At 47.3% G+C, this 22,981-nt stretch overlaps 1 protein-coding gene across 4 annotated transcripts in view; it reads right to left on the bottom strand.

Moving 5' to 3' along the window:
- DENND4C (DENN domain containing 4C) overlaps nt 1-22,981 on the bottom strand; it is a 2,555,958-nt gene that overhangs the window by 153,068 nt on the left and 2,379,909 nt on the right. For all 4 annotated transcript variants that reach the window (XM_069625964.1, XM_069625963.1, XM_069625962.1 and 1 more), the window contains one exon: nt 14,572-14,817. In XM_069625964.1, coding sequence (XP_069482065.1) covers nt 14,572-14,817 — 246 coding nt within the window. The remainder of the gene's footprint in view (nt 1-14,571; nt 14,818-22,981) is intronic.

Consider the following 22,981-nt stretch of genomic DNA (forward strand, 5'->3'; position numbering starts at 1 on the left):
AATATCTGGGCATTTAACAGGGGGTAATGGCCTTTGCTAAAATAGCTAGACATTGTGTATTACTTTTAACACATCTGCATATGTAGTGAAGTTGGATGCTCAACCGCATAATACCACTTTGGAAGCATTATTAAAATAAAAAAGAGAATTTAAACCTATGTGAAAAGAATAGTTTTCAATTGAAGTGGAATTTAGTTTTTAGTTATTTTTTTAACTAGAAATTATAAAGTTAGGAATAGTGCATGTCACTTTAGAAATGGCATCCAAACACAAATAAATGGTCCCTTATTTCATACGCAACAATTTTGCCTTCATGGCATGGACTATTCAAAAGATTAGAAAGCTTAACTACTTTAAATAAAATGTCAGTTCTGGGAGTGGAGGCGGGGGGGGGTTGTACTGGCTATTGATCTTTTCTACAGAGAAATAGCACTAGGTTTCACAAACCTGGAATAATGACAAAGCCTCCTGACACTTGCCTGAACCCCCCCACCTCTATGATCTCACACACCCAAAGAAAGGATGCTTGTTCTAAGATGGTGATTTTTTCAAAGAGGTCTGCCAATACTCTGCAATCTCCTGAATTGATACTTCATTTTCCAAGCTACTGTACCCGTTCTTAATGACCATGTAGTCCACATGGTGTGTTGATCTGAAAAAGTCTGCTGATATCTGTGCAGGAGGAAGACTGGGCCAGCACGGAGGACCCGAGGGCGGTGGCATGTAGCGTACAGGGCACCATTAGACAGAAAGCCACCAGCAATGGGGGCTGGGGTCAAACCTGCAGGAGGCTTGGTTCACCTCATGAGTGACTGTTGGTGTTGATGTGGTGATGTGAGGAGAAATCAGGAGTATACAGTGGATCCTTATGATATGGCTGCACCAGGGAGCGGACCAGTGCACTGGTGGGAATTAACTGTACGGCACAGCAGATTATGAAAGGGCAGCAGGTGGTGTATGTTTGAAATCCAGAGGACTGTCTGAATGGGCCAGCTGAGTGATGGACTGGCCTCTCCATTTTTGATTTGGAGCAGCTAGTTCCTGGGAGAATGGCAATGAGGATCCTATTAATAAAGAGTGTGCAAATGCCCTTTCTTTGTCTATACATGTGAGCACCCCAGGATGCTCAGCCTTTGTTTAGGTGGCGGTGCAGTGCCGGGCAAGGTCAGATAACCACGGTTCCAGCTTAATTAGGGTGAAACAGAGAATATATGATCTAAAGGACAAGCAGTACACTCGTGAACCAGCTCTAAAAAAGCCAGTGTCTAGATCACAAACATGCTTTCCTAAAAATGAAGACCTGGAAGGGAAATCGCGGCAAGCCAATATCTGCATTGTCATCTTCTGAACGCTCCCATGGGGTTTCCATCCAAAAAATTGAAATGGACAAGTCTGTTATGTTGGTGACATTGCTGGTTTGGCAGGAGGTGGCAGATGGTCTATACAGTAAACGCCTCTTGGTAAATGTTTATTTAAACCCAGTTATCCCAGTTAAAGAACTAGAGGAGGCCCTGACGGCACTTTCCTTCACATTATTCGGGGAATTTCCAGAAGAAGGTGCCTTTCCGATAGTCTTAGGCGATTTCAATGCGGAATGCCTGGACGATCATTGGTATTTGGCACCGAATAGAAGTTGTGGTGCAAAGGGGTTACGTTCTAGGGGCAATAGAGTTAACCAAGAATTAAAAGCATGGGATCTGTCTATTGTGAATGGAAACTTTCAGGGTGATATCTCCCCTAATTTCTCATGGCAGAATGGGCCGTGGAAAACAACCCTCGATTACATGTTTGTCTCCTCTGATTTGGCATTGAGGGGGGATCCCTGGCAGTAAAACCTTTGGATTTGAGTGACCACTCTATATTGGTGTATAACATTATTCTTCCCCTAAAAAAGGAGGAGAATGATATGCTCCTTGCAGTAGAAATAAATCTAAGAAATTGCGATGTTAGATGGGCACCAAAACTCGCAAGGGCCTTCGATGAGGAGATTGCCAGCCTGTCCATAGAGAGGTTGGTTTACTTCCGTTTCCCCCGAAGGTTTTTCCTTCTACAATACGGGAGGTTTTGGGTAGCCTATCTACAGATAAAGACTTGAAGAATTGGGCACATAAAATGGGTGGCACTCATGGTTTTGATCTAGAGATCCAGACTTGTAAGAAACAAATGCATAGGGAGGTGAGGAGGTTAAAGAAGGTCTCCACAGTTGGCTATAAAGAGGAGGTTTGTAGGATAAGACCACACTATAGAAATTGGATGAAGGGGAGGCAATTTGTGCTGTACATTAACAATGCTGAAAAGATGCTGGCTTGTATGACAGGGAATAACTTGGGCAGATTAATTAAGCCTCAAGGCAGAGATAGATTTTTGCAGTCCCATTCAAATTTGGAGAAAACTTGGGACAATCATTCCACTGATCTATATATGAAATTGGGGCATAATAGGTCTCTTGTATGGTTGCAGGCCGGGCGGAAGGGGGCACTTAGTGGGATCTGGAGGATATCGTTTTATTGATAAAAAGGAGCAAGATACCTAACGCTCCTGGCCCAGATGGCCTCTCAAATTTGACATTTTAAGCAAATCTGGATGCTTGGTCTAAATTATTGTCAGATTTATTTGCAAGTGTTCTTGCTAATAAAGCGTTCCCTCAAACTTGGTCTGCTGCCACCATAATTTTGATTTTTAAAGGTGGTGATAGGCCGTCGCCTTTGTTTTATAGGCCTATATCACTCTTGGACGCCTCAAATAAAATGTTTGCCAAAATGATGCTCAAAGAGCTCCAACAATGGGTGTGAGAGTCTAACTCCCTGGACACCTATCAGACGGGCTTCCAACAAGGTATGGGTACGGCCTTAAATAGCTGTGTATTGGATCTGCTCGCACACCAAACAAAAGCTCAAGCGAGACCAGTGTTTTTGGCTTTTCTGGATAAAAGCAAGCCCTTTGTCCATGTAAACGGGCTTGTTAAGGAGAAAGTTGCATGAAAGGGGCTGCCAACCTCCTCTGGTGGGGATACTTGAGGCAAAGCAAATGGGTACAAGAATTAGGGTGAGGCTTGATGCCTTTGGAGGATACACATCATGGATTGAGACCAATAGGGGTCTACGCCATGGGTGTGCGATGGCCCCTTTCCTTTTTGTCTCTATATATTGGTTTGATCAGGGTCACTTTAAAGAAGTGAGAACAAACCCTCTAAGGTTGGGAGAGATGATCATTCAATATCTATTATATGCGGATGATATTGTGATTTGTGATTTAACTGCTATTGGTCTACAAAGAGCTTTGAGTGCAGTAGAAGAGTTCCTAGACAGCCTGGAGTTGTCGATAAACACAATGAAATCGAAGTCCTTGGTGTTAAAAGAGGTCAGGAAAAAAAAATTAAATGACTCCCTGGAAATTAAAAACTGGTAGCCTTGAGGCAGTCAGCAAGTTTACAAATTTAAGGACGCCTGTTTATGATAATTTGGATGGTCCTGAGCTCTTTGTGGACCTTAAGGCTAACTTCTTGGGAGCACTTGTTAAGTTGCGTCTCTGATGCCAAATATGGGAGCTTTTCGACCCTTCGTTTTAAAACTGTACAAGCAACAAATGGTGCCGAAACTAATATATGGAGCCCAAACAAGGAGTGTACGAACTGATTGGCCTAAACTGGAAGGACTAATTTGGCGAGGGCTCCTGCGTCTACCCCAGTCAGTCCCATTAGTGGGGATACTCTATTAACTAGGACAGCTCCCCATTCAGAACATGAGTGACTGGGGGAAGCTGCAGATGTTTGCAAGTATTCTGGCCCCACCGCCTACATCAATTTATTAGAGTTTGAATGCCTTGTGGAATAAAGGCTCATGTAAGGTTTTAGTAGACTGGGGCTCCAAATGCTTAAAAACATTACAAACAATAGGAGCATCCTTGGAAGAACTGGGAACCACACCCAAATTGGTCAAGATAAAACTATCCAGACATGTGTGGGTTAATCTAAGAGAATCTATTGCAATACCAATGCTTTGGAGATCATTTTGTCTGGAAGTTAAACATTTTAATACTGTCTCTACATACTTGAAAAAGCATCCATCAAGACACTTTAGGTTTCAAATTTTAAGACTCAGGCTAAATCTTGTGCTAATGCAAGAGGTTTTAGGCCGGCAAACGAACGTCCTCAGGGACCAGAGAATTTATCGCCATTGCCATAAGCAAATAGAGACCCTAAACCACTTGAGTGTGCAGTGCTCCAGCCTGTGGACTTTGAGGACTCAAACTTTATCCATGAATTTTATGCCTACAGAACAAGAGTTGTGGAAGAGAATCTTAAATTGTAATGAATTGTGTTTATCCATTCGTATTTTAGCGTTTTTAAAGGCATGTGCAGTGGCTTTTAACTTACTGAAGTTTTAGGGTGAAGTTCATGTTATCAGGTTGATTGATTAATAATAATAATGCTTTTTCCTTTATTCATGTGATGTTGAATTGTGATGAATTGTTATTGTTTTGTGTTAAAAGTACAATCGTACTATAAAAACAATAAATAATAATATCTGCACTGTGGAGTTGCCAATATCTGCTGGGGCGAAGCACACAGAGGTGTTTGAGGAGACCATAAAACATAAGATGCTGGTGAACAGCAGTAATCCTTCTCCTCTGTAGCCAAGTGTGCTCACACGTCACTGAGCCCCACACCACTTGCCCAATGATTGCAAGGATTCTAAATTATTATTGCAAGGATTCTAAGTTATTGGGATTGAAGCACAATATGGGTATTTTGCAATATCAAAGGGTGTATATAGCCTTTTATCCAGACTTAACTGACGTTGTTTAGGCTTCATGCAGATCATTCGTCAGAGAAAAAGAAAGGCTTGTGTATAGACAGATTCAATAATTAATGCTTTATCCGGCATCACATGCAATTTACTTGTTACAATCATTGGAGAAGGCAAGTGATTTCCATGATATACACCCTCAAAAGAAAGACTACATGGCCACAGGCAGGTAGCCTGGGGAGGTGGGGGCATGGGGATCTGCGTCATCTTCACCATCTGTTTTGTTGAAAGTAAAAGTTACTCACCGCAGTGACTAGTGTACTCAGAGCCTCTTTCCACTATACTTAAGGGAGATTGCTAAGCATACATTGCCTAAGGGGAATCATTCAAGCAACTAGATTTTGCAAAACGAGTGTCTACTATGGAGCTGATGGCCTTGACTTTTGTCAGCAAAATCTCAATGATCCTTCTGGCTGATGTCACTGCCACGAAGAAGGCCACTTTCCAAGTAACAAAGTTAATGTCTGCTGTGGCCATGGGCATGATGGATTTATGGGCAATGGATTAAAGAATCAAACTGGATCCAGGACTTTTACAAGAGGATAGTAGCAAAGTAAGCCTTCCAAGTACCTGTGTATGATAGGAAGGTTGCAGAAAAGCACAGATCGGGAGTACTCCTGTACCACCACTGACCGAAAGATCTGTACAAAATGACCCAACCCAAATTCCTGACACCGCCAGGTTTCAGATTAATTACCTGATCAATAATGCATTTTAGGTGACTAGATTCCTTCGGCAAGGTTCAGTGAGAAATGTAAGGAAGGAATGTTATCAACAGTAAGACAGACACAAGTGACCACATTTCCAGGGTGTTTATTGAACTTTAACAAGGGTGGGAGTAAGCTACAACTATCAAATAATAGTAATGCAGTCCTAGTGGAGTCTTGTCAACATAAAAAGACCTAGACTAAAATTAATACTATTGCCAATCCTTACTACTAATTTACAAAATATGGTTGGGTAATGTTCATGAAAAAGAAAGGCGTGTTCACAAAATAAGTAGGGATGTTTGGGCTGCTGGCTTCCCTTGCCCACGTTTTCAGCACGGGACAAGGCAGTTCACTCGAGCAAAGCACACACTTTGGCTCCTATGGCACAAGGATACAGTTCCAATTTAACGGTTCAAGACCTTCTGTGTCCAAGCCTCTTTACTTCTTGCAAGTCTCTTGACTCAGAGGGTCTGGTATACAAAAACAACACGAAAACGTTATTTTCCTTTTCCAGCACTCAATTCGGGTATCCACCCTGGATCCCCTTCAGCTGGGCTCACATCCTTTTCAAAACAAAAAGAAGTTCAATGCTGGATCCCCCTCTTCGGGGCTCAGATCCCTTTCAAACTATGGTCAGAAAATTCTTTCTAGGTTGAGTCACGGTTCACCCCGGATCCCCCTCAGCCGGGCTCAGATCCCGATCTTTCACTCAATCTCCCTCAACCAGGCTCTGACCAATTGTGTTGTACTTTAAACTATCTAAGACCTTCGAATGCGCCCAGGGTTTAGCTTGACTCGTTGCATGACCATCTCGATCTCAATATTCCTTTTTCTCACACTCGACATCAGTTAGATACCTAACGGAGACTTTTTAATCAGCACCCACATGGCACCGGACCACTCCCTGTATGGCACCTTTTCTCCCAAAGTTCAGCTATAAAGTTCAATTACTCCGATTGGTTTCCAATTATGTCTGCGCCAGTCTTTGCAAATGCCTCACACACTGTTCTCTTTGTACAATGTTGCCACTTGCAACCTTGGTTTTAAACATAAGCTGGTTTGATATCAGTCTCTCCTACACACCGGCTGTGCTGTCTTTTCTGACGCTTTTTTGTAGGAGCTAAGGATACTACCACGGTGGAAATCGCTCCTCACCGCATTGGTTATTGACACAGGAGTGCCCCGGCAACCTCCGACACACTGTGCAGGTTTGATCAGCATTAGTTCCTGGTCTTCGGTTTCTTACTTTCCAAAGCTCACGAAAGTAACGTTCTTTAGAAGCCACAGGTACTTCTCTCCTTGCGACTCTCTGGTCTCGCCGCCTTTCTCCTTGTATTAAACTGCCACCTTGGAACTGCTGTTTCCTCGTGTGGTTTGCCTGGCTCAGAGTGTACTTTCGTGCTCCACCTTTTATCAGTGTGGGGAAGTGTGATGAAAGTCAGGTGTGTGTAATAATCCGTAATTACCTGATCTTGCCTGCCCATGGTGTCAGGACATCTCAGGTATATGGCTCTTGTGTTTGTCCATTGCCGTCGGAAGGTGATTCGGGGGCACCTCCGAGAGGCTGAGAAGCTCCAAAAACCATGCCCTGGCCGGCCACCATGGAGCTATCAGAATAATGAGGAGTCGGCGAGACTCCTTGATTTTGCAAATTACCCTGTGGATCAGGGGAGTGGGCAGAAAGGCGTAGGCTTTCATGCCGGTCCACTGGAGGTGAAATGTGTCGCCCAGAGAGCTGGGCCCTGACCTTGCCAGGATGCAAACTGGGGAACCTTCTTGTTGAGCCAGGTGGCAAAGAGATCCATGTGGGGGTGACCCCACCTGTTGAAGATCTCCTGAAGAACGAGGTTGTTTAGCTGCCACTCGTAATTGTCCGCTCCCAGCCTGCTGAGCCTATCCACTTCCAGGTTGGATTCCCCTGGGAGGGGGACTGCCGTGAGGTAAATGTAATTTTCTAGTGCCCACTCCCACATGCTGATCGCCAGTCTGCACAGAGGAGGGGATCTGATGCCTCGCTGTTTGTTGACGTAGTACATGCTGGTCGAGTTGTCGGTCTGGATGAGAACAACCTTGCCCCTGAGAAGCGGTAGGAAAGCTCTGAGCGCTGAGTGACGTTGATGATCTCGGATTGAGAGCCCCTTTTCCTGGTTCCATGAGGCCGCGAAGTGCAGCTAAATGCTCCTTATCCTTAGTCTTGTGTGCGGAACAACTAATAGAATAGGACCGGTGCCAGTAGACCCAGGAGATGTTGGTACCAGCATGCCGAGGTCACCTCTCTGCTGAGCAAGTGGGCGGGGGCCTTCTTGATGTCCGAGATGTTGTCCTCCGACGGGATGACCTTCTCTGAGCATGTGTCCCAGATGAGGCCCAGGAAGGTCAGAGTCTGCGTGGGCTGCAGCTGTGACTTCTTGAGATTGAGCGAGAAGCCCAGATCGTGTAGTGTGTTCATAAGGGCAGGTGAAGAGTGGTGAACCGCTTCCGGGGATGTAGCCCTGAGGAGCCAGTCGTCGAGGTATGGGTAGATGTGGAGACCCTGCGCTCTGAGGAGGGCCGCCAAGGCATTCATGAGTCTGGTAAAGACCCTGGGGGCCGAGTTGAGGTACAAAAGGAAGGACCTTGTATTGAAAATGGTGGCCCATGATTCTGAACCATAGGAAAGAACAATGGGGCTGCCAAATCGGGACATGTAGGTACACGTCCTTCAGATTCAGGGAGCACATCCAGTCTCCCTTGTCCAATGTCTACGCTATAAAAGCTGTCGTAACCATCTTGAATTTTTGTAGGGGTAAGGAGAGGTTGAGGGTGGAAAGGTCAAGCACAACTCTCAGGCCCGCCTGGTTCTTCTTCTGAATGGCAAAAATCCTGGAGTAAAAGCCAAAGCCTCGCTGGGAGGCTGGGACTTCTTCCACTGCCTGGCTCTTTACTAGCGACCGGATCTCTGCCAAAAGAGTTGCTGTCCCAACCTGTGGGAGGGTAGGAGGGAGGAGAGGCTGGGATAGGAAGTCAGTACCCCGTGGATACACCGGATAGGATCCCGACGTAGATGTAAAGAGGTGTTGGAGTAGAGTTTCTTGCTATATGCCTCCAAGATCTTCTCCTCCTTGCCTATCAGCGTCGCAGAGGAAGAGGCCGAGGACGACTGAGGTTTGAAGTATAGTGATGCCGCAGCGATCACCGAAGAGTGTGGCTGAGGATGGCCCGAAAGCAAGAGTGTATCCCCCTCCACCTGCCTGTACTTGGCGTCCAGGCGTCTATTGACGAGCTGGGCCGAGTGGGGTTTCAGCCAGCCCTTCTTGGCCAGGGAGACTACATCGGTCTGTATAGGAATCCCCGATTTGGCAGAGGGGCGTCGCGTGAGGACTTCAGCCAGAACCCCCTCTGCCGGCTGCTCGACCTCGGGTTGGGGGAGGCCAAGGTACTCCGCCAAACCAGCAAGACGTTCGTGGAAGGCCCTGGCTGAGGATGGCATGTCCGGATCCTCCTCGTCATCCGTATCCTGCATACCTGGAGTATCTTGTGGAGGAGGAGTAGTTGGGGCCAGAGGCTGGGGTACAGAGATCGCAGCCGGTGGCTGAGGAGGCGGTAGAGATTGCGGAGCTGGCTCTGGAGCCGGAGGAGGCGGCTGTGGTACCGCTAGCATGGCGGGAATGACTTCCCTGATGGCGTCTTCGATGAGAACACCCATCTGAGGTGACTTCATGAGGCCGAGGAACTTCTCAAAGAGCACCTCCTCACTGGCCAAAGAGATGGCAGTGGGTGCCGACGGGGTAGCGGGGAGCTACTGGAGCCGCTGCATACCCTGTCCATATGGACCCCAAGGAAAGCTGCCCTGCACAGCTGAGGGGTAAACTGTAGGCCACGTACCTGGTTGAGGCCAGTCCCACCTTGACACTCGTTCTTCGCTGAATTCCTGAAATGGCTTCGGACGGGTGCCTCTTTCTGGCACGGCAGCCATTTTGTCGAGCTGTCTGCCACGTGCCTGCGACGTGGTGCTCAGCCCGCTGGGCCTGGCCTCGTCCAAGACTCTTGCGTGTGGATCACGAGGCCTACCCTGCTCCTCCGGCGTAGGCCCGGTAGGTCTGACACCCCCGACCCGGGGGTCGGTAGAGTTGCATTTAGGCACCCCCTTGGATGTATATCCGGTAATAGGGCATAGCCCCTCGGGTGTAGACCCGGTAAAAGTACCTTCTGGTCCCTCAACACTGCACCCGAGAGGATCCCTCGACCAGAAGGCCGTTAGCTGAGGCAGCCTTGGTGCACGTGCCGGTAGAAGGACCTGCCCAGTCCCTCCCGCGTGGGAGAGTCTCTGGGAAGGAGTCTCCCTGGCGGGGTGCGATGGAGAATATCGGCCCTACCTTGGGCCTGGTTCGATGCTTCACGAAGTTCTTGAGATCCTCTCGAGGCGACCTCTGGAAGAGCTCCCCCCACCTGGCGAGTCTGTTCTTCAGCGCCTTATAGGACAGCGAGTCACACGCCGAACATGATTGCCAACCGTGGTCTGGCCAAGGCAACGTAGGCAGAGGGAGTGGGGGTCTGAAGTTGGGAAGAGCCCGTTGCAGGATGGACAACTGCTGAACCCTGTAGAAGTCGACATGCGCCGGGGAGGAGCGTGACACCTGAGGACCGAGTACCTGAATGATAGATGAGACAAAAAAAGACAAAAGGGAAGAAGTATCCACGCGTGGAATTACATGGCCGAAGCCAAACCCAGGAGCGCTGGTGAATTCGGCCCGTTCCCGTCGACGCAGAAAAGGGGACTGGGGTGTGGCACCGGAGGGCGGAGTCAGGGCAGCACATGCTCCCTGGGTCGCACCAACACGCGCCTCTAAATTTAAAGGGGAAGAAGGTTTTTTCTGGTGAAAAAGGTTCTGTCTCCCGTGCCTTGGAAGGGACGCCCATACAGTATGGAGGAAAGGGGACGGGACATAACAGTAAAGCACAGTCTTTTCCTTGGCATTATTTTGCAATATTTTAATTCAACAGACCAACATACTCACCAAGTCCAAAAATGACTGGTGGGTCACTGGTACTTAGAAACAGTATAGCTGCTGGCTGGATCAATTCCTTTCTGAGTAAGCGATCCTCCAAGATCTTCGCTGGTTCGGAACCAGCCGACCCCATCCCAGTCTCATATGGGGTCCCACAAGGCTCATGTCTCTCACCGAAGCTATACAATATGTATACTATGTCCCTCTTTGATCACCTCGACAGCCTTGAAATCCACTATACAAACTGCAGATGATACCCAAGTACTACTGAAACTCACCCGAAACCACAGCCTAGACTCTGCTAATATCAATCAGATCTATAGTATCATCCAAGCCTGGATGGCTAATCACGATCTATGCTTGAATGATAAGACAGTGCTCCTTATCGTAGGCTCCTCGCACCAACTCAAACATCTGGACCCAGCCTTCGCCTCCTTCTCCATTGATGGCAACATCACCCCTATATCTAGCCATGTGAAAACTTTGGGAGTCTACCTGGATTCAGAACTAACCATGCAAAACCATGTTAAAGCAATTTCATCCTCCACAGCTTATTCAACTAAATTCATCAACCTGAGCAGAAAATCTGTCTTCCGAAGCCTGCCTCATGCTAGCCAGGGCCATTATCGGTAGTAAACTGGATTACTGCAACGCCATCCTCGCAGGAACCTCAACCAAAAACATAATCAAACTACAACTTATCCAACACAACGCCCTTCGGGCAGTTTGGGTTATGAAACGTTCTGACTATCTCTCAAGCAAGACAAGAAGCTAATTGGCCGTCAATTAAGCCTGTATTGAGTTTAAAATCCTGTCAATTAGATACCGATGCATCCACAAACCTGCCTTAACCGGCACATCTACAAAAGGCCCAAACCAGGATACCTACGATCCTCCACCTCCACATCCCTAGTAACACCAAGATTCACCAGAAAAAAAAGCAGGCAGCCCAAGTTTCGCCGTCATAGGTGCTACTCTCTGTAATCCCCTGTCGCCAATTATTTTATTTATTGATAATTTGTAAAAGCGGATATACAGCAAAAGGGGTTTCCAAGCTCCACAAGACAAGGAGGTGGGTACAGAGGCAAAAACAACAATAACGGTCCTACTAGGCCTTGTAACGTTTGGATCGTGCAAGTGCAGGAACAGGAAGTGCATGGGGGAGGCAGGTCAGGGACTGGGCAAGTGCTAAAGGGAGCCCAACAGGGCAAGTGCTCGGGAAACCAGGGGTGAGGATCAGCTAGTGCGAGGACCGGGGTGGACCAGACTAGGCTAGTCAGGGAAGGGTGCCATAAAGCAAGTGCTGGTTATCGGGGTGCTGGGGGAGACTGGCTGAGGAGGGCCTGGTCCCTGTAAGACTCATAAGGCACCAGGAAACCAGACGCAGTGGAAGGGGGGCATTAGCATGGGAGGGGGAAGAGGGAAGGAGGAGAAAAGGAAAGTCTTGAGAAGCTTCTGGAACTAGGAGGGGTAGGGGAGGACGTTCCAGTGGGAGGCTCCTGCCGAAGAAAGGTCTACCCACACTATCTGCTTGGAGAAACGTCTGATCTGTAGAGTGTTGGAGCTAGAGGACTGAAGGACTCTAGCTGGGAGTTATTTAGGGAGTCAAAAGTTGGATGTAGCGAGGTCCCAGGCCCCAGAAACCCTTGTGGATGATGCAGAGCATCTTGAATTTGATGCTTGCAGCCACTGGGAGCCTGGAGAGAACAAGAGCTCTGGAGACTGAGTTTCTTGGGGAAGGTGAGGAACGGGAGAATGCCTCTGAGGAGGTGAAGTTGGCAAGGTCAGCGATGGGAGGTGAGAAGGAGATAAAGAGGAGTCGAAGAGGACACCCAGGTTTTTTGCCTCACAAGAGGGTGAGGGGAGGGAAGGAAGGGGCAGGAGTCTCAATGAGAAGGATCTCAGCCTTACTGGCATTAAGGCAGAGATCATTAGCAGCACACCATGCCTGAATAGCAGTCAGTCAGGAATGAGAGAGGAAGGCGAGAAGGAAGAGGAGTAATGCTTAAACGAGAGCTGTGTGTCATCAGCATAACACTGGAAATGAGGGGAGAAGGTGGAGATCAAGTGGGTAAGAGAGGCCAGGTAAATGTTGAAAAGCCACAGCGAGAGGATAGAACCCTGAGGGATTCTGCAAGTACAGATTGAGGTGGAGGAGAGAAAAAGGCCCAGTTGAACCTGGGAGGGCCGATCAGAAAGGAAAAAGTTCAACCAGTCCAGTGTCCGGGCCGTGATGCCAAGGGTATCATGGCGTCTATTTATCAGGGTGGCATGATTGACAGTGTCGACGGCACAGGACAGATCGAGGAGGATGAGAACGGAAGGAGAGTTGGAGTTGAGGTTTGAGAGCAAGTCTTCATGGGTGTTGAGGAGAGCAGTTTCCGTGCCTCTGGATGCTCTGAAGCCAGACTGGTGGTGGTGCAGACAGCCAACAGATTCAGTGTGAAGAATTAGTTGGGAGATAACCAGCTTCTCCAAGAGTTTGCCCAAGAAGGGGTAGTGGAGATAGGGCAGTAGTTAGCTGGGCTGCAAGGGCCTGAAGATGACTTTTTTAAGAGGGGGTGCACAAGGGAATGCTTGAGGGGTATTGGGAAGGAGCCAGTGGCTTTGTATCCAAAAATAGCCCTCCTATCTAAGTTTCTGAAAAAAACAGATAACTGCACTGTTTAACAAATAGCACTGTTTAACAAATATGCCTAACTACTAATCTGACCTCTCATGACTGTATAGACTGTACTGTAATCTTAACTAGCGCTGTGATACTTCCGGGTTTGGGCGCTATCAACAAATGAAATAAATACATAGCTCACTTTCCTCCCCCATCCAGACTAAGGTCATGCACAAAATATTGTATTGTAACCTCCCAATCCTCCCCACAGAGTAGGTGACAAATAAGAAATCTTTGCATTTGGTCATGATGGGTCTCTCATGTCAGTTCCTTCAAATATAATAACCAGATTCATTGTTCCTCCCTTCCAATATAAATCTTCCCTATGGCAACCTTCTAGCCAGGAAGCCCGACACAATTTCCTCAAATAGTCTTCCCATTACTACCTCGTCCACCAAAGCGGTCAAAATTTGGTACAAGGCGATTTCCATGGCCTTAATATTACGTTCTTGGCATTTACTGTAGTCCTGAATAGCCAGCATCTTTGTGGGCATGCCAGCTCATCCAGGGAGAGACCTGTCCTCCAAACTTAATGTGGCGCAGTCATAGTGCAAGTGCAGTCAAAACACCTCATTCAGACAACCAACCACTTCCCTCCAGAAGAGACCAACCATAAAGCACTCCCATAGCATGTGTTCCAGGGTCAATGTCGGCCACTTCGAAGCATGTATCAGTTACTCATTCATCCTTTAGGAAGAAAATCTCGGTCACTTGTAAGCACACAAAGAAATGTGGTGCGTTTGCCCAACAAAAATGTTTGTCCTACAAAGTAGATTTAGTGCCCTCAAAAACTGTAAAAGAAAACAGCACTCTTCAAATCCTAGACAGATCACTGTCTAGGGAGGTGCGGGAGTTTGTCAAGAGACCATCCTTGTTTGGACAAGAGACCATCCTTGGATTTTCCATTAATCCCCACCTTGCCCCCTTGATAGCTCATCAAGTTCATCAGCTCAGGGGTAAGGAAGGCAGCCACCTGGTCCACAATGTCACTCTGAGCCTTTTGATTCAGATATTTTTACTCTGCTGCTAAATGCTCATATAAAAAGCAATATGCACTGCATAACTTGGTGCTCGGTTGTTCAGATTGTTTACCATTTCTTGCAGCCGAGTACTGTGTGTTAGGCAAACGGCCAACACCCACTAAATTCCTCAAGGTTATTGAAATGGCTGAATGTTTCCTATATATGGTAGAGTTTATTACCATAATTCAATATCTGCCTATTCCAGTTATGTACCGTGACCATATATTAAATAAAAAAAGCTAGCATTTTTCAAAGTGTTTTAACCAATATTACTTGATTTGCCCTTCCATTCTCAAAGGCTTAATGGGACTGTAAACGTTTGGATTCAGGTGCACCATAATAAAAGCATGTGACGTATGCTTCATTAGTACATACCTGGACTCCTCCATTGCAATGCTCTGAAGTCAGGATGAGTCCTGGTAGGTTGCTAGGCAAATCCATGCGCCGGAAGTACCACACTAGGTTCCAGAAAATGATTGGATGCTGGTTGATGAAAGTGGATGAGTGTATCACTTGATCACCCTCATTCTCCAGCAAGGATTCCAGTTCCTTATGCAACACTAGGGGGCTCAAGTATGGTACAGATACTGGCAGTGGGTTGTGCCGTTTCTCCAAAGGATCCTGAAAGAAGAGAAAAATTGCAGGTACTAACCAATGTAAATAGTTTTTCATTTTTGTAATACAGTGTTATGTTGACACATACATTTACATTCAACTTCTTCCCTTCCTTCACCCACAGTCTGCATTGTCTCTAAATGTTCTCCATCTTTATATTGGCCTCCTCTTATACTTAGCCATATATGTGAACCTGTTGTATTCACTGATGAAGGCAGTGATGGCTCGCAAACGGTATCTTCAACGTAAGGCTGGTTATTGGTTACAGCAAACATGTATGCAGTCATCTTAACAAGTATGTATCAATAGCTACCGGTCATAGATGCCTTCCCTTTGTTGGGTCTCTCCCTCAACTGTTTCCATGGAACATTCATCCAGCCAGTAGATGGGAGTTCTGTGAGGTCATGAGCCTGTTTGCTAAAGCAGGGAAGTACAGGATAGAACACATCCTTCCCCCCTAATACCATTTATACAAACAGAATAATGGAATAATACCACAATGTTAACAGTGTGACCCGACTAGAACTCTTATGATCTAGTTGGGATGTATTCGAAAATGCGACCAATCCTCCCTACCTACACTGGAGAAGCAAGAGGGAAATGTTTTCAGAGAGCTGGACAGAAGGAGACATTCCTCCAAGTGAATTCTGCAGTAGCCCACAGAAAGAACATCTCTGCGCAGACCCTGCTTCTTCCTGCAATGCTGTATTTAAAACATATTGTTACTTCTTCCTCGTGCAACATACCTTCGGGATGCATCAATTGTGCCCCCAACCACAGAACAATATAATGCACGGGTCGTGTGCCACCCTTTATCACAATTTTGCTTCATTTGCTGTCATTTATTAATATGCACTATTATCTGATCTTAATAGGCTCTATATTACCTACAAATACCTGCTTAACACACATCTCATTCAAGGCCTTTTTGTCTGTGCTCATTTCATTCACTTCATGTTAGACATTGCATTTAGTACTTATATTATTGATTCCTCTTTCTTGATTAGACAATGTATTCTGCAATCAAATTATTGATTTCAACTATAGGATGATTCAATCACATCTATACATACCCATCTTAACAGACATAACTGACTGCTAAACAACTTGCTTCTCAGATTGCTTATGAGCTAAAGCTTATTTCCACACACACATTATACATGTATTTATTACACTTTTACCAATAGTGGCGTCCCAAGAATTCATTTGTTGAATAAGCTTTAAGTTACTTACTTGTAACTATTGTTCTCCAGCATGGGTCTGGCATGGATTCACATGCTCATGAATATTCCCCGTCAGGCTGGGAATCCTCGGTAAAAGAAAAAACAGTTTCACTTAAACTTTAAAACTGCATTTCTCCTCTAAACCAATCACGGTCTTCTGCGTCATACTGCCCACATCCAATGACTGTTCTCTCCCTAATCTCCACCCCTGGTGGCCATCTTCAGATTTGGTAAGCACGTAAAGTGGCAGTATGAACCAAGATGACCCACAGAGGGGAAGGAAGTAGGGTTTGCATGTGAATCCATGCCAGACCCATGCTAGAGAACAATAGTTACAGCTAAATAACTTAAACCTTCTCCAGCAAGGGGTAAAGCATGGATTCACAGGCTCATGAATAACTATTAAATAGTACATAGACACAACCACGGGAGGTAGCAAGGCTCAACAGAAGCAATTCAATCTTACCTCTGGAACAGACTCGCCTCAAACAGGTTGCATAGCACCGCTTGGACGACTTGAGACTCTTCCCTGCAATCCCTGTCAACGCAGTAGAACCTCCTGAAGCTGTGCGAGGACCTCCACCTAGCAGCCCTGCAGATGTCGAGCAGGTGCACACCAGAGAGCAACGCTGTCATTGCTTCGACGGCTCTGGTGGAGTGGGCTCTCGGCTGGCCTGGCAGCGGCCTGTTAGCCAGCCGATGACCGTGCATGATGCAGCCGGAGAGCCACCTGGAGATGGAAGCCTTCAGCAAGGTCCTTCTGTGATTTACAGGTCCAAAGTTGATTAACATCCGAGAAGTCTTCCAAAAATTCTTCCTACGTGCCACGTAGAACTTCAAGGCACAAGCAACGTCCAGCGAATACAAGGCCCTCTCTCTCTGCTGGCGACGACTGATTTTGGAAAGAAGACCGGTAACAGCAGAGGTTCGTTGAGGTGGAATTTCAACAGTACCTTCGGCATAAAGGTGGGGTGTGTACACAGTACCACCCTTGAAGCGTGGAAAGAGTAGTAGGGCTGCTTGCAAGACAGGGCCTGGATCTCCCCGACCCGCCTGGCTGAGGTGATAGCCACGAGGAAAGCAGTCATTTACAAGAGAAGCCTGAGCGGGGCTTGATGTACAGGCTCAAAGGGCCTTCCCATAGGCTCAAAGGACCCTCCCACAAGCTTAGTCTGCACTACATTGAGTCCCAAGCAGGGGCAAGAGCCTTCACCAGTGGGAAAGTCCTGAAGAGCCCCTTGAACTACAAACGCGTCTCCCATGCTCCTCGACTGAGGGAACCTGCTGGCAGACTTCTGGCACTTGGAGTTAGCGGCCGACGCAAAGTTATCGATGTGGGGTTGGCCCGATTTGCCGAACTGAAGGTCCACCTGGTCCTGGTGAAGCTCCCATTCGTGGAAAGAACGCAGCTCCGTGCCAAGCGATTCTGCGATGGTGTTCTTGACGCCTGCAAGGTGAATGGGGATGAGGAACATGTACTGCCGAATGGCCCAGCGCCACAGGTCCTCGGCTTCCTTTGAGAGGGCTGGCGAGCGGGTGCCTCCTTGCTTCCGGATGTAGAACATGGTGGTGGTGTTGTCCGTGAATATCCTCACCGCCTTGCCCCTCAACAATGGCAAAAAAGACTTCAGTGCCCAGAATATGGCCCGAAGTTCAGGACGTTGATGTGGGGGCCCTTTTCCTCCAGTTGCCAGAGCCTCTGGCGTGCAACTGCTCGTTGTGGGCTCCCCAGCCTTCTAGAGAGGCATCTGTGGCGATTGTCTCCTATTAAGGCAGAAATTGAAACAGAGATGCGGCCATATACCCCACCACTGTATCGCCTGACGGAACTCCTTGTTAAGGGTGATATTGTCCACAAAGGTCCCTGATACTTGCATCCACTTCGCATCCAGGAACTCCTGGAGAGGCCTCATCTGTAGTCTTCAGAGTTCCTAATACCCTCCCTATGCAAATCTGATTTTAGAAATGTACCCAATAACCCCCCCATACAAAGCTGAACTTAGAATTGTGCTAAGTTTAACTCAGAAGTGTGCTTAATTGCCTGCCCTGATTGAATCCAGAACTGTACCTAATAGCCTATCTGTGCAAGATTTGAATCTAGAAGTGTGCATAACATCCTCTCTGAGTAAAGTTGATTTTAGAATTGTGCCTAATATCCTCTCTGTGCAAAGGTGAATTTAGAAGTGTGCCTAATAGCCTCTCTGTTCAAGACTTGAATCTAGAAGTGCGCCTAAATATCCCCTCTGTGCAAAGTTGAATTTAGAAGTGTGCCTATTAGCCTCTCTGCACAGAGTTGAAGTTAGAAGAGTGCCTAATCGCGGGCCCTAGCTGAATTTAGAAGGGTGCCCAATAGTCCCCCCTGGTGAATTTAGAACAAGCCCTAATTTCTGCTCTGTGTAAAGTTAAAAATGAAAGTGTGCCCAATGACATCTCTGTGCAAAACTTGAAGTTAGAAGCATTCCTAAATATCCCTTCTATTCAAAGTTTTATTTAGAAGTGTGCCTAATATCTCTGTTTAATGTAGAATCTAGAAGTAGGCCTAATAGTCTAATATCTCCTCTGTACAAAATTGAATTTACAAGTAGGCCTAATATCCTCTCTGTGCAAAGCTAAATTTAGAAGGAGACCTAATAGCGCACCTTACCGAACTTAGAAATATGCCCAATAACGTGCCCTAGTTGAATTTAGAAGTATCCCTAATACCCTCTCTGGCAAATTAAACCTGGAAGTGTACCTAATATCCTCACTGTGTACATGATACCCCTCTCTGCGCAATAGTGTGCCCATTAGCGTTGAGCTATTAGTTGAATATAAAATCATCCCCAATATCCTCTCTGTATAAATCTCAAATTTAGAAGTAGGCCTAATAGCGCCACCTGCATGAATCTAGAGGTATGCCTAATAGCGTGCCCCGATTGAATCTCAAACTACAATTAGAAAGTCCTCCCAAACTACACTTAAAAGTCCACCTAAAAGCATACCTGTGGCATTGCTATCTTCAATTTCTCCCTAATAGCTTACCTGTACTCCAGCTTGCTAGAAGAAAGTCTACCCAACAGCGTAACTGTGCTGTAGTTGCAACCAAATAGGCCCCCGTAACAGCATATCCTAGGGTGTAGCTACAAAACGGCCTAATATCTGCATCCCAGTTACAATTAGTAAACTAAAACCTAGAATAAGTGAATAATATCACCCTGCTTTGTCGAACCCAAAAACCAAGACTAATCTCACCTAGTGATATAGCCGAACTTATAAAGTCCGACAAAGTGTAAGTTGAACCTGAAAGTCCACCTAATAGCACGTACTAACCATGAGTGGACCCAACGTACCAAGATCGGCCGGAAACCGTGGACCGCCTCCAGTCTCCGGTCAGCCTTGCCTCTCATCCCCCCCTTCCCAAATCATCACACCCTCCACCACATCCCCTACTCACCCCCTTTCCAAACACCAAGCCAGAGGGGCACGATGGTGAGCCAACCACCCTTAGACCTCTGCTTTCCCGAACCCCACCACCGACCAACCTACGTTGATCATGCCCGCTCCCCAAACTATCATACCGAGCACCCCCTGCCCTGCAATCATTCACCCCCCGCTTTTCCAACTAACCCCCACCATCATCCCCCCTCAACCACACCCCTCCCCCTCCCTGAAAACCTCACGCCTAGCCCTAGCAAGAACAGAAGCCTCATCCCTCTCACTTACTGACCTCCCCTACGCTCTCGCACACACCGACCACAACAAAGACACTAAAGAGGAAACGTACCTGGTCCCCCTCAATCTCCCATTACTCATCACCTCCCCTGTCTCAACCCACCACCTCATGCCCCCAATCACCACTATCCCCCCCTTGCTTCACCCTTCCTGAAACCCCTCTCCCCCGTTTTCTCACCGACTGCAACTGAAACACCTAATCGCCAACACCCCACCTTCAAATCCCCCATGCCAAACCCTATCACCCTAACACATGCATCCATCCACTCCCACCCCAAACCCACCAACCTTGCTGCTCGCCCACTTTTCCCACCAATCATCAACTACCCCACCCCTCTCCAATTTCCACCCTCTCCCCCCAACCCACCTCGGCTGCAGCTCCGACACAAACCTCTCCTACCGAAGTGACTTGCATCCTATTCAATGCCCGATCCGCAGCATGAAACAGACACAGCATCTTTGACCTCCTCGCCTCTGACAACCCAGACCTGGTTTCATGCCCGAAACTTGGCTCTCTGATGACTTCGCCCCAATCGCCAATGAAGTCCCCCCCCCCTGACTAGTCCCTCATCCAACTGAACTGACCCTCTAGAGGGGGAATAGCATTTGTCTTCAAGTCTCACTTCCACGCCTCAATCATCGACAATCAACCTTCCATTCCTCCCTGCGAATCACTACTCGTTAAACTATCCCTCTCCCCGTCGCTCTCACACAGTTTCCTATAATCTACAGACCGCCTGGCTACGATAGACAATTCTCAAACAACCTCTGCGACTATTGCCACCCTTCAACTAAACCATCCCAACCTCACCCTTCTTGGAGACCTCAACATATGGCTCGACATCCCCACCAACCCTATGACTCACTCTCTAGTTGACGGTCTAGACGCGATTAACCTCCAACCCCACATAAACAGCCCGACTCACTATAAAGGACACACTCTTGATGCCATCTTTAGCACTCACAACCGGATACACCTAAACCCCCCATCCCTATCATCCCTATCATCTGGTCGGATCACTTCATTGTTTCTTTCACCATTCGCTCACCCGACCCGCTTCCCGTACTCAAACCTGAACCTCCGAATCTACGCAAAGGCTGGAAAAAACGAATGATCATTCCTGACCTAGCCGACGCACTCCTCTAGTCTCCTCCACCTATCTGTCAACTCAATAAACAACTAACACCCGACGCCTTCGACTCATGGCTCAACTCCTCACTAATGCGGCTCACACCCTCTTGCAAACCATCAGCCCGCCGTGGCCCCTTCCCTAGATGGTTCACACCTGATTTGAAAACCACTAAACAACTATATAAATACCTAGAACGCAAATTGCAGAAAGACAAAACCCAAGAGAGCAGAGCCACCTTAGCCCGAGACCTTCATCAGTACAAATCCGGAAAGCAAAAAAAGCCCACTACAACTCCGAATCCTAAACTGCAAAAACCCCAGCAAAGAACTCCACAAAATCATCAACGAATTCACCAAACTGGCATGCACTACCACCATCCCTAGCCCCTCACAATCACTGTGCGACTCACTCTCTCTCTCCACTTTTTACGCCACGGCTCTCGAAAGAATAAATGCGCTAACCACAAAACTAGCGCCGACATCCACCAGGCAATCCACCCACCTTACTGGCCAACCCACCGCCTCCGACCTCTGCGCAACCAACGTTCGACTCCTTTAGTCCAATATCACCTGACCAATTTCTCAAACTTCTCTCTGCCAGCAAACCACCCGGCTCTCCACTAGACCCTTGCCCGGCCACAACCCTCAAAGAAATATTCGCTTCTACTTGCGCAGGAGAACACGCAAGATCCATCATAAATGACTCCCTTTCCTCGGGTATCTTTCCCGATGCATTCAAAACGGTTCATGTCAAACCTCTAATAAAAAAAACCTTCCCTTGACCCTCTAGAGCCAAAAAACTACTGCCCCATCTCAAACACCAGGTTCCTTGCCAAACTTATTAACCGAAGCGCCTACACACAAATAAACGCCTTTGTCGAAGCACACAATCTCCTTGACCCCGCACAATCAGGTTTTGGAGCCCGGCACGGAACAAACCACCCTACCCTCAATCTGGGATGACCTTAAAACCACAGCAGACTCCGCGGAATGCGCCACAGTAATCCTTCTGGACCTATCCGCCGCCTTCGACACAATCAATCACTCAATCCTCCTTGACCGCCTACACTCCCTAGGAATTTGTGGAACCGCCCTCAAATGGATAGCCTCATTCCTCAAAGATAGGTACCAAATAACAATACGCTCCACCTATTCCTCCCAAGCCCGACCAGTCGACACGCAAGTTCCACAAGGAGCATGCCTATCTGCCCTCCTGTTCAATTTCCACCAATAATTCATTCACACAACATCCTGTGTTACAACTACGCTGATGACACCCAACAGATTCTAAAACTATTGAACTCAAAACCCAACCGCCGACCAGACCTTGCCTCCTGCCTCCTCGACATAGAACTCTGGATGACCCAAAGCCACCTCTTGTTAAACCCCTCCAAAACTGAAATCATGGTATGTGGCAACTCCGAACTTCTTCCACACCGACTACCCTGGCCATCTGCAATGGGCAACTAATCCGACTCCCTCTAACGCAGTAAAAAACCTTGGATGCACCCTTGACTCTGACCCAACACTCTCGCGTCAAGTCAACAACGTCTCAAAGTCCTGCCACTACCACCTTAAAACCCTTAGGCGCATCTTTCCATATCTCTCTTTTCCCAACAGACTCTCCGCGGTCCAATCAATTGTTATATCAAGACTAGACTACTCTAACCCCCTCTACCTCGGAGTCCACACTTACCAACTGAATAAACTTCAAAGAGCACAAAACACTGTAGCCAAACTGCTACTAGCGCTCGGCCCGAGAGACCACATCTCCCCAGCCCTTAAAACACTGCACTGACTTCCAGTGGCCCGAAGGGTGACTTTAAAAACCTTATGCATTTCTCATCGAGCAGTGCATAAAGCCGGACCTCAATATCTTCAAGAAAAGCTAAAACCCTATCACCCTCCACGTACTCTTAGATCAAGCTCAGCCGGCCTCCTAATCATACCTAAAACAAACTCAGTCACGTTAGGAGGATCATCTCCGCAAACTACTATAAACTTGGCTCTTCCGTTAAAACCCCCAATGACACCAACCCAACAAACTACTAGACCTTGAACAATAAGACAAATAACAATACAACATCAAGATCTATGCGAGAAA

The sequence above is a fragment of the Ambystoma mexicanum genome, chromosome 6p (assembly GCF_040938575.1).
Source record: "Ambystoma mexicanum isolate Mex_15411 chromosome 6p, UKY_AmexF1_1, whole genome shotgun sequence".
NCBI lineage: Eukaryota > Metazoa > Chordata > Amphibia > Caudata > Ambystomatidae > Ambystoma > Ambystoma mexicanum.